At 33.4% G+C, this 20028-nt stretch overlaps 2 protein-coding genes across 5 annotated transcripts in view; both read left to right on the top strand.

Moving 5' to 3' along the window:
* The first annotated feature begins 4678 nt into the window (after positions 1–4678).
* On the top strand, positions 4679–6850 carry LOC113505193. 3 transcript variants are annotated; one of them, XM_026887782.1, is made up of 3 exons: positions 4679–4767; positions 5418–6301; positions 6632–6850. In XM_026887782.1, the coding sequence occupies exons 2-3, from the start codon at positions 5418–5420 to the stop codon at positions 6726–6728; spliced, it is 981 nt and encodes a 326-aa protein (XP_026743583.1). In that variant the 5' UTR covers positions 4679–4767; the 3' UTR covers positions 6729–6850. The 3 variants fall into 3 exon arrangements, with proteins under 3 accessions (XP_026743583.1, XP_026743584.1, XP_026743585.1); XM_026887783.1 differs by having other exon boundaries at positions 5418–6346; positions 6632–6716; XM_026887784.1 differs by having other exon boundaries at positions 5418–6342; positions 6632–6711.
* A 947-nt stretch (positions 6851–7797) lies between these two features.
* Positions 7798–20028, top strand: part of LOC113505180 (E3 ubiquitin-protein ligase CBL) — a 78935-nt gene continuing 66704 nt past the window's right edge. Inside the window, exon 1 of one of the 2 annotated variants that reach the window (XM_026887766.1) lies at positions 7798–8684. In XM_026887766.1, coding sequence (XP_026743567.1) covers positions 8143–8684 — 542 coding nt within the window. In that variant the 5' untranslated portion in view covers positions 7798–8142. The remainder of the gene's footprint in view (positions 8685–20028) is intronic. The other variant, XM_026887767.1, reaches the window with a different exon arrangement.

Raw genomic sequence — 20028 nt, 5'->3', positions numbered from 1 at the left:
ACATGTATAAAAAAAGACCTTATCATAAAATAAAAACAAATTAGCGTAAAGTGACAACCCTACACAAGATATATTATTCATGGCACCTCTCGAACGACTAATGTCGTCATATCACTTGAGTTGTATTCAAGTATTGTAAAACAACTTCTACTTTATAACTAAAATTGTTTTAACTACTTGAAAGTTTCGTCGAAAGTTTTTGGCAGAGGAGAAAATATTGATAAAGAAATTGAATGGCAATAAATATTGGTTCCAAATCATTTGAACGCGCCAATCGTTGCTTAACCTTGAATTTCATTTTTACTCATTGTTATAATTGCAACAAAATAATTATCAGTAAAAAAATCATCTATTTTCATATCACAGTTTTTGATATGCAACCTGGTGGCAGACGGACGGATAGACAGCGTGGCCTTAGTAATAGGATAGCCGAGTAGATGAGGTCACCACTAGAAACCGTCCAATCCCCACATAGGCTAACATATTTGTGTGATCCACGAATGCTTGTTCTAAGACTGGATGTCTTTGTGCACATTATCCCGACGTTTAATTAAACCCTCGCTACTGAAGGATTTAATTCCTTACTGCCCAAGTCGTTTTTCTTTTAAAGAAGGTTTACTTCTTTACCCGATAAGTATGAAACCTCAAAACCAGACCTAAATTTTCACCAATAACAACATTACATACACACTTTACACAAAACAAAAGCTTATTCAAAGTTGACGAATGTCATCTGAAACAAATCCATAGAACGTGGAAATGCAATTCGATTCCCGAGGGAACCCCGCAAATAAATAAAACTTATATTTTTCCGTTCAAATCCTGTATTTGTGGAATTTAATCTAAACTTGTGGAGTATTCAAATTGCATTTCTATTTTTGTGAAGGAAACAGATTTGTATTTTGTTTAAGATTTTCTAGGAAATGGTTATTGGTGTTTAACTTTCATTCAATTTGTATTGCAAAAGCTATTTTATTTAATTTTATTATGTAAACTTCTATATTAATGTAAACTACATATAAAGATACTTAGTTAATATAACTGTAAAAAACTAAAGCCGTGCTACCACAGTCAAACCACTGAACTGGTTTTCTGAGATATTGTATTGTATTACGAACTATGTAATGTTTTACATTCAATAAATAAAATAAAAAAATAATATCTGTTTACTCTTGAGTATTTAACGTTACTCAATCGTAACCACAATCAGCATGATCATCATCATCGGCCTAGCTTTTTCCCAACTATGTTAGTCGGTTTCCAGTCTAACTGGATACAGCTAAGTACCAGTGTTTTACAAGGAGCGACTGCCTATCTGACCTCCTCAACCCATGAGTAACCTGGGGAACACGATACCCCTTAGTTAGACTGGTTGTCAGATTTTCAAGCTTCTGACTACCTGTAAGGACTGACAAAGATGTATGAATAACAGCCGGGATCCACAATTTCACGTGCCTTCCGAAACATGACCATGATTTTTATTTAAAACTTTTTTACTTTTTATAATACGTGCCTAACTTAAATACGGAATGCCATTACTAAGGTTCCTCTGTCTGCTAGTTTGCCCGTCCTTCCGTGACCGGTTTTTCTACCACATCAAAAGCAAAGACAATTTCAATTACCAACTTTTAATTAAGCTGTTTATTTTTAAAATACCAATACCAGTCTCATTTCAGACGAAAACTTCTCCCGTCTATAATTAGACAGGCTAATGTAGAGATACAAAGGGCCGGAATATTAGACAATTTATTTTCCCTAGTAAGAAAAAAATATATAAATATAACTAGGAATAATATGAGACCCAATTCCCAGTCCCTATTCACTAGGTATTAATATTCCCAAGGTCGTCAATAAGGCAAGATGGCGCCCACATATATTGTATTAATATTTTTACATTGTCATCCCTTCGTATCGTAACTTTATTCTTTCCGATACAGAAATAGATGTGGGAGGTTAATTAAATTGTGACTTTTGTATGGTGAAGAAAGTAGGTATGTTATACTAGTTGTTGCCTGCGATTTCACCCGCGTGGTTAGAAGATATATGTTAGGACTTTTTGTTGTTTTAAACATATTTTCAATTTTCCCTTGAAATTCCCGGGAAATACTTAAAAAATCGGGATAAAAGGTAGGCCTATGTTCTTTTCCATGTCAATAGCTATATGCATGCCAAATTTCATCCAAATCCGTTCAGCCGTTTTTGCGTGATTGAGTAACAAACATTTAAACATCCACACTTTCACATTTACATTATTAGTTAGGATTAAGTTTGATATAATATTTCTACTTGATACATAAGATTATGCAATCTCTGCAAGGCAGTTTCTTTCTGCGAAAATTTACTTTTTTTTCCAAAATCACATCAACCATAAGTTACCAATACCAACCATTTATTTAGTTCTAAAAATGTATAAATATCAATTTACGCCAATTTCGCCAAAAAATATCTCGTGTTTTAAATTTCTTACATTATTATGTTCAAAAGTTAACATGACCATAATACGCCATGATTATATATTCACACATCAAACAGCAAAACATTCTCTCAAACGAAAATTTACATACATTTTCGTCTCAAATGTACAAAGAAACGTAGGTACCTACATTTCACATCCCATAACGCCATAAGAACAATGACGTCACACAATTTACTCTGAAACCTTATTCTTGTGTAAATATTTGTACATTTCAGTTTTATCCTTGAAAAATAAGTAGGTATGTGACGGCAAAAATATTTTAATTAGTAAGTTAAGTTGACACCTAATTTGTAACTAAGAATTTATAAATAATAGTAAGTCTTTTTGGTGTACTTTCTATTAGTAGATAGTTCAATAATTAAACTCAACTAGTCAAATGAAAGTCAGACTGGTATTGGACTCAGAAAATCTCTACTAAATTAGCCTGCCATCCAAATTTATGACCGTAACATAGTTGCTTAACCTAGATCTTCTTTCTACTGTCTAGCTATCAAGGTTCATGAGATATACCTCAATATTTTCAAGTCTATATTCCGAGATATAATCACGCTATGATTAATAGGAGCAGAGCAGCAACACCAGCTTATACACGTCCCACTGTTGGGCACAGGTCTCATCTCATGTAGGGGAAAGACTAGCAGATCATTACTTCCAAGTATCGTACATTTTTTTAAACAAACCTTTTTAATGACAAAACTACAGTTATTTTAACCGAAGAGAATAAAATTCCCGTTAAACGTAATTACGATACTCCCCTTATTATATACTCATAGCAAATTATATATCATTTCATAGTAACTACCAAGATTCAATAAGTCTTTCAAGGTCAAATACGCAAGGTAATTGGATAAATCAAAACCAATCTTAGAAGACCCTTTCAACCTTCATAACTCATTAAAATCCTTAACTTTAACTACCACTACTATAGTTCTAGTTACACTGGTCAATACATCTTCAAATTTTAATTTTTCAGGGGAATTCAGGCTTTATTGCTGATGGCAAAAGGGTGGTTTTTGTTTAACTAGATTGGTGTAAGATTCTTCCATGTCAAAATATGGTCTGATGAAAAATGATGTCTCTCTAAACGTTACTTAAGTGATGAAAAGGAGAGTTTATGTGATACGTAACCTTGAAATGAATGGGAGACATTTCTCGTAAGAGGGGGCATGGGAGATGTTATATATCTTCCGTGTATAGAAAAAATGTGGTTCAAGCAGAAATAGAGACGGTGAAAAAAAAACAAATCGTTAAATAGCATTTAGTCATCACTTTCTTAAGTATGTATAAGGCGATTTGTATTCTTTTTATGAGAAAAAGAAATTAAAGCATAAGAATCCTTGTAAAGTCTGTTAATACTTTGCCAGGTTCCTGAAATGGAAATAAAAAACAAAAATTAGTAAATCACCTTGTAAACAGCATATGTTAGTTATGTCTCTTGATCAAGTCACTAGTTGAGATACGAACAATAGAAACTTCTGTTTGGAAACTGGAGATCCTCATCGTCATCGTCCTAGCCTTTTCCTGACTATTTTTCGGTAGGCTTCCAGACTACCGGTTTCAGATAAGTACGTGTGTTTTACAAGGAGCGACTGCCTAGCTGACCTCCTCAACAAAGTTACCTGGGCAACACGATACCCCTTACTTAGACTGATTGTCAGACTGCAGTCTCCAGCTTTTGACTACCTGTAACGCCTAAGACAAACGACAGAGAGTACGACAAAATAGTGCAAATAACAACCGAGACCCACAATTTAACGTTCCTTCTGAAACACTGAGGAACTCGTTATGACATAGATGATAACCCATCCACCGACAGACCGTTTCAATGGCCACTTTACCTGAGATCGATCGCACTAGACCCAAAATAAAATTTGTTTATTAAAGAATTATTGTTCACAACTGCACGGGCCTACTTAAACGGTATCAGCTTCCTATACTTGCACCACTTATAAAACGCTACTGATAAACCGATTGTTGTTCAATCTCCCATCTGAAACAAAAATAATTATAACAATTTGTTTAACAACACACAACAATTATATCAAACAGATCACTAACGCATAAAGCACGCACTTCCTGAACATTGTAACGGTAAATAATCAAGAAAATATGTTGTAGGTTTGTTTGTAATAATTGTTATTGTTATAATTTGTATAGCAAACAGTGATCGCTGTCATATATAAGGACCGAAGATAATTAATTAATTAGTTGAGGAGATGTGCTCGGTGTGAAAAGTGCGTTTGGTGATTGTGATATTAATTAATTAATTCGATAAAAATATATTTTAAAAGGTAATTTTTGTGGTGTCAAACGTTTGAAATGAGATGTTTAGTCGAAGTTTAGCGGAGGTTTAATTTTCGCTAATGTTTTAATATATAAAATTCAAATAATTTGACGTTATTTTGATGTGTTAGATTCGATTTTAAGTATTTTTATATGCTTGTGCTATCTGTATAGCAAGAATTGTTGATTGATTAAGTATTTTTCTAGTAATGAGACATTTACCATCTAGTATTATTGTAAGGCATCAGTAAATCTTTGTAATGACAGTGCGGGCTACTAAAATCGTTTGGTAAGACACAGAGAAAATATAACAGTATTGTTATAATTACAATAATTTCAAAGACAATGGTATTCTAGTGGATTCATGTAAAATATGAGAACAGGTTCTTAGAACTCTTTAATCTCTAAAATCTTTCTACACTGTTTCGAAAAATACTCATAAGTTCCAAATAGAAAATTAAATAGTAAATTAATAATTCTTCCAGTTCGGGGATTAAATTAGTAGGACGGAACATACCTACATATCGTTCATATAATAATTGATAAAAATATATCCCTGCAATAATTTCCAGTTATAAATTGACTTTAGTACTCGCTGTTAGATCAATTATTCCTATCTGATAACATAACTAACTATCCCTAATTGAAATAATTTCAGATGGAGAAAATTCTACTCGTGCTCCTGTCAACCTTGACAGCGATCAACTCGACGCCAGTGACCACGCGACAGAGTTTACAACGCCAGAAGACGAGAGACCAGTTCTGTTCAAACCTCCTAAACTTCAACAACTTCTTCTATTCATTAGAAGAACAGAAAAACGTAACCGGGATCCCAGCCGACATGAGCATACACTGGAAAACTGGAAAGATCTTCTTCACTCTTATAAGTGATGAAATGAAGATGAGCCTTCAAGTATTCCAACCAGGGGGAGAATTAGAAATCATTAAAGTCGCCGGCCTCGGTCAGTCAACTTGTGTCGATAACCTCAACGACATTGTGTATTTAGCTACTGATAACGGAGTGTACAAATACAAAGACGATGGCTCTATAGAACTGCACACGGCGTTAGGAGAAGATGTCATGTACATTGCCGTCAGTAGCGACGGCTCAGCAATGTATATCGCAACATGGCCGCAAAATCGAGTCCATAAAATTGCAAGCGATGGTCAGAAACTGGAACCTTTCACAGCCATTCCAAATGGGCATGGATTGACAGTAGATCCGAGGAATAACATTTATTTCGTAGCTACGAAAACTTCGTACATCCTCAAAAATGGCTACTCGATTCCTATTAAAATAAAAGGGTTGCCAAGTGATAAAATGACGGGAGTTTTTGTTAGCAGATCTGATGAAGTCTTTGCAATGGATGAGAATAGTAATCTGTATGTTGTTGATCCAGAAAACTCGAGTGCAAGGCATCTAGGATCGTTCAGCGTCAGCGGAGTGAATTCCTTTGCTATGGATTCGGCGGATAATGTTCTAATCGGTGTCAAAGGCGCCATTTTGAAATTTAATGCGTATGAAAAGAGTCCGTGTCCCGAGTAAGGAAAAAATAATGTGTTCGTGACTAACATGTTTTTGTGTTGGTAATGTGTTTAATACTTTTTTGTTTATAGCTACCTATTCTTGAACCTATAAAACTACATCAGTGAATACTTGTTGATTATATCACAACTTAATATTAAAATTTTACCTTTCCTCTTCATTAAAACCTAACTTACATGTTCAAATTACAATTAAAAAAGCTCTTTTTCGTCTGTGACTAGTTCTAATATAAATCAATTCACTTATACTTTAAATCTTTACCCAGCAAATTAATTTTACTTCATTATATGCAATACAGCATTAACTTATACGATTATTCTTCACAGGTTTAGCAAGAAAGGCAAAAGACATAGTCGCAAGCGAAAGACCAAGAAACGAACAACCACCACTCCTGAACCAACTGAAGATGAAGAAGAAGAATAAAATAATTAATTCTAAATAATTAATTTGTTATGTTAAATTATATTTGTTAAATAATACTGTAGTCATGATGTTCAAATCATTGTTAACACAATTATGTTTACGCAAATAAACACGTTACCAAATTACTCGTTTTAGTGACATCTAGCGATATACGGCAGTACTTACTGTACAAGTGGTTTCTTTTGTAAAAAGTTTGAAAGCGACATCTGTTCGGTGGCATCAACAACTAAGCAAGCTTGTAAAAGACTATAAGCGTTCTAGTTCCAATATTCCTAACTAGATGGCAGGCCAAATGTTGAATGGTTACGTTTAGTTGCACTGACAAACTTGTTTTTTTTGGTAATACAAAGAACTTAATTAATAATTTGTGATTGAAAATTATCAAACTGGTTTTTTTAACTGTGGTACATAAAAAACGCCTGCACAAAGTAATGAGAAAAAGTTCACATGGTTTTGGAGTAACATCAAAACGTTGCAGTGGTAGTATTGCCATAACCGAAATACATGAAAGAGTCGGGAAAATTATACAATAAATAATCAAGATCATTATAAAAGGCCTTTGCCCAACAGTGGGACATTCCAGGCTAGTAATAAAAATAATAATTGTTCAATGCAATGCGCATGTGACCATAGTATTTCTGGATCTGAAAGACGTGAAAAATTGTGAACTGAATTCTAAAGATTTGAAATTATTATTCGAATATCATATTATTATGTCATTACTGAGTCAACCTTGACTTCATTAGTTCACACTTTCATTTCGATTTCTTTCTTTATAAGTAAAGTTATAATTTAGATTGACAAAATTGTAACTAAATTAATGAGTTTTGGTGAAATACATCCCAAATAATTCAAAATCAAACCAGCCACGGCATCTAAGTTGTAATTTATTGTTTTTTTTTACTTTAAATTTTCAGGCTAGTTTTATGGTATTTGAAAGATAATTTTGTTGTAATTGAATGCATGTTATTAAATACTTTGGTTATCTTCGCGAATTACGACACAAAATAGAAACATATTAATTGAAGTTGTGAAAAATTTTACGTGATTTTATCACACAACATATTTTGTATAGTTCTTGCTCGATAAATTCAAAAAGAGAGGCGTTATTTTTAGGTAAAATAACTTCTCAAGCTGGCAACATTTGCTTGTCCTCCAAACCAACCTATGTTCTTTCCTGTCACTTGGTTCATTCATTTATTTATTTGTCAAGACAAATTGTCATACGCGTCGCCGATGTGTCAGTGAGCGATCGTTGTATATTGTGTTATTTTGTGTCGTAAATGTGGTTCGATTATGTGATAATGAGAAGACACGCGCTCTACAACATTATTATTAAGTGATGCATGTGTTTTGAGTTTAGTGTCGTGTTAAAAAACGTTGTTTTCATTTGTATGTCATCGGACTCTTCAATATGGCGGCCCCTCGTCACAAATCACAACAGAAAAATATATCTTCGATATTTTCGAAGTTGCATGGAGCGTTTTCGGACGCGGTATGCCCTACCAAACTAGCGACCGACAAAAGGACATTGGATAAGACTTGGAAATTAATGGATAAAGTGGTGAAACTGTGTCAGCATCATAAGATGAATTTGAAAAACAGTCCGCCGTTTATTCTCGATATTTTGCCGGATACGTATCAGCGTCTACGTGTGATATACTCGAAGTACGAGGACAACATGCAGGCGTTGAATAGTAACGAACATTTTAACATATTTATAATTAATTTGATAAGGAAATGCAAGCAGGCTATAAAGTTGTTTAAAGAGGGGAAGGAGAAGATGTTTGATGAGAACTCTCACTACAGACGTAACTTGACGAAGTTGAGTTTGGTGTTTAGTCACATGCTGAGCGAGTTGAAGGCGATGTTCCCTAACGGTACGTTCGCCGGCGACCAGTTCCGCATCACGAAAAGCGACGCTGCGGAGTTCTGGAGGAGCAACTTTGGAAACAGGTTAGTTTTTACTTTGATTATACCTTAATTTATGTACATTACTAGTCTGCAGAGGCCCAATTGCTTGATGAAGGTGTCTTTCCTTATATATCAAAATTTATCTTTGATCAGATCAGTTAATAGTATAATTATTAGGTAAATGTAGATCTATAGGATATTGTTAGTAAGTAATTATTAACATTGCATGCAATGATTGCCATGAAAAACTATAAAAGTAACTCCTTAATTTAAAGAAACTAACTTTTAATTAATAACATTTAGATCCTAAATATTTTAACTAAACAAACAAATAATCATACTATTTTAACTAAAACTTTGAAAATATCAACCAACATTCAAGGATTTTGTTAAAACATGATTGATATCTGTTCCCATCACAATATTTTTAGTAATTGACAAAATACGTTTACCCAGTTTAATATTATTTACAATTGCTTTCATGATGGAATCGAAACACATTTTTTACCCCATAATTATACACTATAGTCCGATTTTTAATTAGAGGCAGTAAAATGACAATTGCTACTGTCATTTATACAAAAAAGGGTGACCCGCTACAATAGTGATGTTTGGAAATCTTACTACGACGATGACATTTAGTCATGCTTTATTTTATTTGTATCAAAAATTTACTATTTCTATTAATTGAGCTTTTATAATTGTAAGTTGATATTAAATTTGTTTTTCATCCAACCACTGCATAATGTCAGAATTCATCCAGTTTTTAGTTGGATGCGCTCGACTTTTCTTGCATGGTAAGGTGCTTCATCTTATACCAGCACCGCATTTGGCTTTAATTTTATAAATTTAAATTAATATTATTATTTTTTTTACATTTAAAAACAGTCACCGTGCATGTCTTTTGATAAATTGTCGTAAATATATATTTTTTTTTACAGAGCTAATTTGATATCTGAATTAAAAAATGTAAGCTCGACTAACTTTTGATTGTAATAAGTCGATTCTAACACATCACTATTTATTTGGAATTAAAAACCTGCCACACTGGAAATGTCATTTTACTGCCTCGAATTAAAAATCGGACTATACATAGAATTTTTTTCAAATTACCAGAACACTTAACACTATAGTTTTCTGTTGGATAAGAAAACATTTGAAAAATGGCTTACCTATTGTTGTGTACAATAAGTATGTATTATTACCATTGTTGGGACCAATTCACAGTAATTTCTATTCGCAAACTTATAACTCAAATGCAAGCTGTAATTCAAGGTATATTACTGGCCTATTAAAGATCTTCAGAGTGAAAATTACCTGTTCTCATAAATAAAAAAAAATCTGTTTGGTGATCTCAGTTTCCAATATTTAGAAATAAAAAACTGCTGTCTAAATAGCTGTTTTTATTGTTGGCTATGATCAGCTGTAGAATACCATGTTTAATATAGATACAAAGTATGCAAATTTTTCCTTGTTAATTGATTTCTGTTTGCTCCGTTTTCCTTGTTATGTGTTTGTTATGTCTATGAGAAGTGTTACAATTTTAGTTAGGTAAATTATTATTAATGTTCCTCATTTTCTCTCTTTTCTACTTATAATGTAAAGTTTAAACTTTTCATTTTCTTCATTGATCTATCTAAAATGTAATTTAACAGTTGTGTGTGCAAAGTCTGTTGAACCTATTAAAGGGAACTGTTTTTGTTTGAAGGCTAACACCTATGTTATTTAATTCATAAAGTAAACCAATATTGTTTTGAACTTATTTATCCAAACCACAGTTTTTCAATATGTCCAAATGTCCAAGCAATTGAATTCAAAACAGAGACTCAAAAGATTTGAAAGACACATCAACTATAATAAGGAAAAATGCAAAAAATCCAAATTTATAGGCTATTCAAAGTACTGAAATGGTATTTTTTTTACCTGACCTCTGTAATAAAGAATCTAATCAACGAAAAAGAACTACATTCCACATAAGGCTTAGTAACCACTCATCCCAGTCTCCAGACACCTAAAATATCTATATGTATCTCTGTTTTTACATGTGTATGATGTTAATTAAGGTTTCTTTCTTAAAGACAAGTAAACAAGGAATCTAGACAGCCATTAAGATGTCTGCTATGCACTATTGTCATTGAATCTCTCTGACAATTAATACTTTGAACAATGGAAGTATTAATTCTCACATGTCAGCCGTGTTTCCTGATCAAATGTTACAGCTTTCTCGTGAGAAAAATAAAGCTGCTACTTTGTTATCTAGTTTTTAAGATTGTGGTTGAAATGTACATTGAAATATTCTGTAAAAGCACATATATTCCTGAATAAAAAATGTTTCTAAATGTGTGTGTGTTGCTAATAACTTAGTTGTTGTATTGATTCTTTCAAATTACTTTATAATAGACAATATTCTCTGGTACTCATCTCAAACTTCAAATATTATTACAAAACTTAATTTTTAAACGGTCTTAACTTTATACTCTAACTTAGAAGTAAATTAAAAAATATTACTGTGTTCATTTATTACCTTACGGCTTACAGTTACCAAATTTCATCATAATCGGATTTAAATTGAACGTAGATACATCTACAAGTACAAACGTACTTAAACTTCATTCATAAATTTCAATGGAAACATTCAATTTATGAATGGCGAATTATCGTATCGTTTATCAGTTATCGATAAGTACTTTATCGAGTATCGATAGCTTATCACATCCCTTCTTTCAACGAAAAAAATATGCAAGCCCGTGTATGTGTATATCGTTTACGTGATATCAAGTGAAATCCCTCATTTGTGATAACCTTCATCCAATCAATCCTTTCCCTATCTTATCATTTTGAGGCACTTTTCATTTTATTGCTATTCGAAATTGTATATTGCCAAAATATGTCTCGAGTTTTCAGGAAACCGGATGTGAGGTAATCAAATTCTATGACGCGTATTTTTCGACGAAATTTTCACGTGGCTTAATTGTTTCGATGCTTTTGCTCTAAACGTGAATCTTACTGAATATTGTTTGCTTTTCATATAGTAGACTGTATTGTTTTTCAATAATATTCAGTTTTTTACTGATGGATGCTATGAATAGTAATGGGTTAAAACAACACAAAACTAACCACCCACTCTAAAATATTTATTGACATCGATGTTTGATTGATAAAAACTGCGGACGGTTTCGGTTTATTTAAAATAGAACTGTCAATTTCAGCGGTGTGCACGTAAACCGTTTTTAACTGTGGACACAGTTTGTATGGTAAATTTTTACCACAAAATGTTAGTTTTCCCACTGCTCTATTTGAATAGGAATCGGTTGTTTAATCTGCAACTGTAGGCCGTAAAAACAACGGTTACATATATAACGGTTAAATATAGTTATATTTCTTTTCTACGTTGGTACCCGCCAGCCCCCGTGGGGTAATTTGTTACTGGTAACGAATAATCCTTTCTTGGCGTTATCGAGCAAAAAAGAGGGTCGAAAGGACCTTTCGCTGTTGCGATTAAATATTTCGTATACTCCATGCATTATATCACATTTTGGACAGTAGACTGCAATTGTATTTTATTGTACAACTAGCTGTTGCCCGCGACTTCGTCCGCGTGGTGCACTGAACTGCACATAGTGTGCGAATTTTATTATAATCGGTTAAGTGGTTTAGGAGTCCATTGAGGACAAACATTATGGCACGAGATTTATATATATTAGCCTGTAAATCTGTCAGAATGGAGTTCAATTTCAATCGAATTGAGATCGATTTGTTTCGATGTTGGAGCCACTCAATCTATGCTTCATCTTGGTTAAGTTCAATTAGTACCATTTCAGGACTAGATCCAAGTCAAATGCAGGACCTAACCAGTTCCGGGACCCGCTGACACCTATAACCTGTATGTGTAATAAAAGTACCTATACTGAAACGGAGCCACATTAGGTAATGCGCACATAATCCCATATAATACAAACTGGGTGATACATTACCGTTGTTCGTAGCCATCCAACCGCAACGTTTCCAAATCTATGACACAACTCCGATACACGATAGCACATATACACGGAGTACTAATCGGACGACGGTAAGGTTTTCCGATGTATCTTTCAAAAAGTATGAAAAGCTGCAATTTCTTAGGATAGCTGACAGCCATACCTAGCAACCATTTTTGGTTACTAAAATCTATGTCCTTGAGAAGTGAGCCATCACTGGTTTAGGATACATTCTGATATTTCTTAAGGTAGCTTCTATTTGCTAACTTCGAAGCCGTTTCATTTCCTCGGCAAAATATTCTGAACAAATTCAAACGAAATAATACCCCCTAAGGCACCCAGCTTCCAACGGTTACGCAAGAATCCCATTTAGGCGTTAATATTTTTTGCACAGAACTTGGTTTGGAAGCTAAAAGAAAATATTGTGGAGGTAACTACATACAGTAATATAGAAATTTACCTCGTATTGTTTTTACCTAGTCTCAAGGGCAATCCAAAGAAATTGGGAGTCTGTTTTTTCTTCTGAAATGAATGGCTTAATTTACTTTTATGTGGTTAGAACACAAAATATCCATACGACTACGTACTATGACACGGAATTATGGAAATTTTGACTTCGATTCGTTCTTTGTTATGTCAAATAGTTCCTTAATGTAAAAAAAAATATAACAGATGCTCATCAAAACTTGTATTCTAATCGCCGTGCTTAAAAATATATCGTAAAAGTAAGTCTGGTCTTTTAATTGATTGCTAGACGACTATCGAAGGTTCCTACGATCGCACATTAATTAAATTAAATATTGTAAGATGTACCGTAAATTCCAATAACGTTTTACACAATACAACAACGATATCTGTCTTTCAGATAATCCTTGGTGTTTGAGATTTGCTTAATAAATTCGAGTGCAAAGAAGCCTTATTAAATTATGGTAAAAGCGAAGAATTCTCTAAATACCGTGTATTTCCTCGAAATGCTTGCCAAAAAGCTTATTTAACTTGAATTTTAATTTAAGGGAGAGGACTCGCATTTACTTCTGAATATTTAATTATTCTCCCCTATTTTGTTCCACGCTTCTGACTGTTATACGAGAATGTACTTCAAACAAGATATTTGTTTTCCTTTTACTTTTTTGCGCTTCATAAGTATCATATTATTATGCTTGTTGAGATTCCACGTGAGTAAAAGCGTCAAACAGGTTTATTTTTTTGGTTTCAAAATCAGAACAAAATTCAAATTCCTAAATAATTCAAAGTATCGAATAAATACGAATACAGCGTTCTCTGAAATTCAAAGACTGTGTCTGTAATAATGTAAAATGGGATACAAATTTTGCCGTAATCTTTCGTAACAAGAATGTTTAGAATGACGCAAAATTTGAAATGTCCAAATTATTAAAACTTTGAAGATGTTCAAAAGTACCAGCCGGAATATTCAATTATTTTATTAATGAAGAGAGCATTTCAAATGTTTAATGAATCAGAAATAGGTCAATGCGATCTGAAGTCACTTGACATACATAGAACGATGACACTCATTTGGATGCATCACGGGAAATGTCACTGGAACCAAGTGGACGGAAAATTCTCATCTTCGACGTTGCAAAGGTCATTAGCCATTTAGACAGTTACCACTCGACTGGGCAGACTGTCCTGCCGTTGGTTTTTGCACAAGCTCATTAAGGAAGTCTTAAACAGGATGTCAGGTGTTCCTCGAACACCTTTGTGATAATTAAGGGGGAAAGTACGGGCACTTGAAAGTTTCTAAAGGGTAACAACGCTCTCAACCGGTTCTTGAACAAATGTAAATATATAAAAATAACAGGGAGTTCGTTACCTTTCAAAGTATGAGTTTTTATGTATTCGTCGTCGTCGAAAATATTAATGCGGTCTCCTGATCGTTTGATCGTGATTCGTGTGACAAACAGCGGAATTAATTCGACAAAGTTTTTCATACCTGCTTTGGCATTTGTGATATTCTTAAGTTGATATACTAAGTGTAAAGTAAAATTAAGTCTTAGTGAGTTATTTCGCGAAACACGAGGAACGGATGATGACAAAAAGGATGCTATAGTCGAACGGATGCACTGGCATTCCACTCATACTTGATGTTGATTCCACGAGTGTTCCGTTTATTTAGCGTTAAATTATCGGTCGGCTTTCATTTCCCTTGGCATTAATGCGAACATAAATATCTAATAATATTATATTCAGTAGGGATAAAATATTGTCCTCTTTTTCTATAATGTTTATTCATTATTTGTAGTGAAATTCAGTCCACATGCAAAATTGTCCATGATAATACGTCAGGCTTACTGGATTCATTCGATTTGATACTTTCCCGAGCCATGTATCACGTTCGCTAAAAATAAAATGCCTCGCATTTCCACATGTAATTTCACAGTGACGGCGGATGGGATAATTAAAGCCCTATTTATTGTCCTAAAAGGAAAAAAGGGTTCCACAATAATTCTCATTAACAATACCGAGTCTATTTTCGCCTGTATTTTTGTTTTCTACTCGAAAATTTTGCTTCGTCACTAAAATGACATTCACAAATTCGTATTCGCACGCAAGGTTAACGCCTACGCTTACATTAAATCTCACAATACTGACATTTTTATTGCAACATAATGATATTATACCACCCTCATTCAGGTGTATGATTTCATTGCGTTTTACCTTACGCTCTTACTTTTACAGAGGGTAACTAAAACCACCTACTCTCTCTCGAGGTAACTAAGTAGGTATCATGTTAACCCTTTTCTTGGTTATATTAATGTGAAATTTCAGACGTTATTCTGTAATTTAGCGTCACTAGGTTACTGAGGATAATTTTGCTGTAACAATATAGACGATGGTTGAAACTTGTAACATTACTACCCTACTCTTTTGGTAGGTAAAAATAATCGTTTTTTAATCGAAAAAGTCTAGATTAAAGTGAAACCTCTTGACCAACAGGACTCTCTCCGCCTTTCTGCTGAATTTATAGCAAATTGCAATTCGTATTATACTCTCCACTTAAAGTGTCTTCCATTTGAAATGTATCCTCTCTTAAGTCCGCTTGTTCGTTTATTTATTTGTAGTTACTGTATATAAACTTTCCTCCGGACGCTAGTTGGCTTTAGAAACTAGTTAAATAAGACGTTGTAAACGTTTCATGCTTTCTTGAATCTTAGATCGTGTTTCTTTTGAGCAAGACTATCTCAATTTGTCTTGGAAGAAATGTTTATACAATCTTTTACAAAACCTTACCTCTATTGGATTAAAAGTTTCTGTCATTAATAAAAGGCAAAAATAATCTATCTCATGCCAAAAACCAAGTCTTCATTTACCTGAACTTTACGACGAACTGAATCTAAATTGACATGCAGTTCCCAGTTTCAATCCTTTGAGTTTGTCACTACTGCATACAAAAAGTAAATACCTAGCATTCTCTAGATCTTCACACAAATGGCAAGATAAGCGCGAAATCTTTGAGATAGCGTGCTAATGCCACACAAGTGTGGGGTCGAATCCGTGTCCTGATGACGCCAGCAATCTGTCTGAATGGGATCGCTAATGCCGGATACAAAGAGCATTAAACAAATGGAGTGGTCATGTTATTTTTATACAAGCGTTGCACTTTTTAACCGATGTCTACTGTTATAGCTTCACCATCGTGGGTAGCCATCTTTTTATAATGATCCATTTTCTTACTTCTAGTTTCCGTTATTTTTGTGAAAACTTTTAATCATATGTTGAAATAAATCAAAAATTGATAATTTATGTAGCCGGTTACTTACATACAAATACATATTATAAAACTTCTCTCGTTTAATGCTCCGTGGTCGGATGTGTTGCCCGGAAAGTACCCGGATGGATGCCTTTAGGACAGCAGTTTTAGATAGCTTTTATTTTTAGTGTGTTACACCGGAATTGTTGAAACGGAACTCGTTGCCCCTGCAAATAGGTATCCGCGTGGCTTTGTCTTTTGCCAAAATACTCGTTGAAATTTTAAGCTAGGGTGTTTAATACGCAGTGTCTTTAAGATTCGTGATGTTATACTTTGATAACGTGTTATTATTTATAAGGTCCTGTGAAACAGGAAAATATTATGTTTATTATTGTGGGCTGGGTTACTTTGCTTGTTTGTATAATGTCACAGACTGTGTCGAATGGTAAACAAAATGTATGTACGAACGCTTCGATGGCTGTAATTGCGAAGTTATTGCTTTTCATCTAAAGGATTTTTGAATGTACTTTTATTTGGGTTACCAGAAATGGACACCGATATTTGTCTTTAGGTGTAGACACGGATATTTCTATTTATAGTCTTTATTATATGTTTACTAAAATCGATTTTGCCCTACAACTTCATGTTACTCTTCGCTATTTCTCATAACACAATTTAATTAATAAATGCCTGCACTGAAGTCGAAGTACTATTACTTAGATTTTTTAAATACATTTTCAGAAACATAATTTTCTCTAGATTAAATCTAACAGGCGCCGTAACAATTACATTACGATTCATTCTAGATTTTATCACTTATATCAGTACAGTGATATCACTGATTGTTTTTCGCTGCAATTCAGTGCAAATGCACCAATCGCCCCATCGTCCTGATTATGATAAATATCTTTATCGATTCTGCTGCCTACATTTTGAAACACATGAATTTCTTACGTAACGTCTCGTGATACTTAACTTGCAATTATTCTTACATATTACGAGAAATTTTGTTTACACTACTTGTAGGTCAAATAACATTGAAAATAAGTATTTTCCTCTATATGCTTTTCTAGCTGAGGCATGATCTCACGGGAACATAAAATCGGGATAAAAAATATCTTAGGTTTAAATTGACATTATGAACTATCTGTTTTCCAGGTTTCGTCTAAATCCGTTCTGTGGTTATTGCGTGAAAAAGTAACAAACATCCATACATTGTATACTTACTACTAACTTTTGCTTTTGTAATATTAGTAAATATAATATTACTATAAGGACAAAAGGTCGAAGTTACTCTCAGCTCGTAAATTATAAGTAACGGAATATAGATTGATGATTTGTCGGTGAACACTCAGAATTTTGTCGAAGCTTCCCTAACTGAAGATCGCCTACTTGAAAATGTATGCTTAATACATATTTTAATTGGTTTGGTATATTTTTACATGCACAAGCGTATTTTAAAGATTTTTCAAGAGTCGTCCTAAAATATCGTGAACATAAACCAAATCTTATAATTTTAATAAGGTCTAGAATAGCTACGCCTAAAATAATTACATCCAATTTTGGAGTTCCGATTTATTTACTACTCTGATTAATTTTCCTTTTTGCTTGTCCTTATCAAATCTGTTCCCAGATTAATTATGAAGTTTTCAGTCAATATGTATTTAGACTTACCCATGTGTAACGTAAACAATGTATTCTAAAACGTTAGAATTACCAGCATCCAACGTCGGGATCACAATTTCCTGGTAACATTTGAGTCAAATATTAGATTCTAGCGCAATCTGGTTCGGCTGTCTCGTTTTTGCCCCGGAAATGAAACCTTAAAGTTATGATGCTATTTACGCTTCATTCGCTATCATGGTTTAATATTTTATTATTCAATTTAGAGAGGTGTTAAAGCTTCAGATTGAATTCGCAGAGAAAAAGCGTTTGATTGCTTCGTGGTCGCAAACGATTTATGTTTAAGGTCATGTTGATTTGTATCGATAAATATTTTTGGGAGCTAATACCTAGATTTAACTTGTTGGAAATAAAACTATTAAGTAAACTCATGGCTAATGGAACTTATTTCTTCCTATTTAAGAATACGAGAGAATTAAATATTATATTCGATGTTTGTTCTAATGCTTGAAAATAATAGTTTTCTGGTACAATAGTTACAGGCATCGAAGCAAAAACATATAATATTGATTGTATTGTCAACAAACATACTCTTGCCACCAAATTTGCCCAATAAAATCTAACGAACAGTTTCTCCCTTCATATTTTCGTCAAAGTACTTGTATAAAACACTGCGTAATATACGATGTGGGCGTACCTGTTTCCCTTTATTTCTACAAGGCTCTATATGCGTAGCAAATATAACAAATGAAGTAATTTATCGTTAGGATATAACGAATTCAGTTATCTTGTTTGTTCAGCTATATTTTGTTAATACTTTGTTGGAAAAACGCGGTGTTTGCGCAGCACCGTCTCGTGTTTGGCAGTTTTCGAGTAAATTGGCTGTTTGTTGGACCGAAATATTTCCGAATGACTGTTTTAAGAAGAAAGAAAGAAATTGTACAAATAAGCACGGAGGATAAAAGATTCGCTTATCCCAGCGACTTTGATAAGGTCGGGAAACTTGGGTGCGGTTCCACCAGTTACTTCTGAACCAAGTTTTGATGTTCTTAGTGAAGTTTAATTTTGTGGTTCGGAAGCGTATAGGCTTTGATGGTCAATTGTTAAGATATAATTTATGTGGTCAAGGTGTTTGATTGGAGAGATATACAAATCCTATCTCTAATTTCATTCTCGTTATCGACACCAAAATATTAAGGTAATTATTTTTTATTATGTGTTATATTATTATTATTACTAGCCTGGAATGTCCCACTGCTGGGTAAAGGCCTCCCCACTCTTCTTCCACTTGTCTCTCTCATGAGCCGCGAGTGACCAGTGCGGTAAGAACATGTTATTATGTGTATTAAAGTGATTTTTTCCTGTCAGTCTTCGACATAAAATGCGAAAAGTCCATAAACATTTTAGTCAACTTTAAAAACGAGTCAGTTATAATATGTATTAACTGGATGTTCTAGTAGATGAATTTGAAATGATGCCTCTTGTGGTATTTTCGTTATTTCAAAGCAGACAGAAAAGTGTGAATGACCCCAATATATTTGAATTTAAAATCTCATTACATACATAAACTTGATTAACAGTAATTTCTTGCCTCGAGTCTGCTTTGTGCATTTTGGACAACGGTTTATGATGATTCGGCAAATAACGTTTAAACGTGATTATAATACGGATAAGAAGTATTCAACTGAATATTTAATTTACCGTATCTTTTTCCAAACCATGATTCGGGAAAAGTCAAAATTTCGGTGTTTCATTATTTTATCTCTCATCATATTACACGCTATTTATACAGATTTCTTTATTAAAGTTATTAAGTGAATCCAATATTTTTTTATTTACTGCCTTAACAAAACGTAAAAAAACAATCTTTTGTCTTAATAATAGTATAGGACTTAAAGAAATGAGGAGGGATATCTTCTATCCTTTTGATTTTCTCTATGAGAAGAAGGTTTGATTTGTCTGTGGCTTAGTACTTAAATATTTATTTAGGCAATATTTAGTGTATTCATGATTACTTTTCTTTTTATTAATAAACTAGCTGACCCCGCAAACGTTATATTTTTAATGCTACATT

This window comes from Trichoplusia ni, chromosome 24 (genome assembly GCF_003590095.1).
Source record: "Trichoplusia ni isolate ovarian cell line Hi5 chromosome 24, tn1, whole genome shotgun sequence".
In the NCBI taxonomy this organism is placed as follows: Eukaryota; Metazoa; Arthropoda; class Insecta; order Lepidoptera; family Noctuidae; genus Trichoplusia; species Trichoplusia ni.
The sequence above is the reverse complement of the archived record's forward strand: the minus strand, read 5'-3'. Positions and strand labels throughout refer to the sequence as shown.

Excerpts from the sequence above, each read along its gene's own strand:
- LOC113505193 (XM_026887782.1), top strand. The coding sequence starts at position 5,418 with ATGGAGAAAATTCTACTCGTGCTCCTGTCAACCTTGACAGCGATCAAC. Across the intron at positions 6,302-6,631 it reads GAAAAGAGTCCGTGTCCCGA|GTTTAGCAAGAAAGGCAAAA; the intron begins GTAAGGAAAAAA and ends TATTCTTCACAG.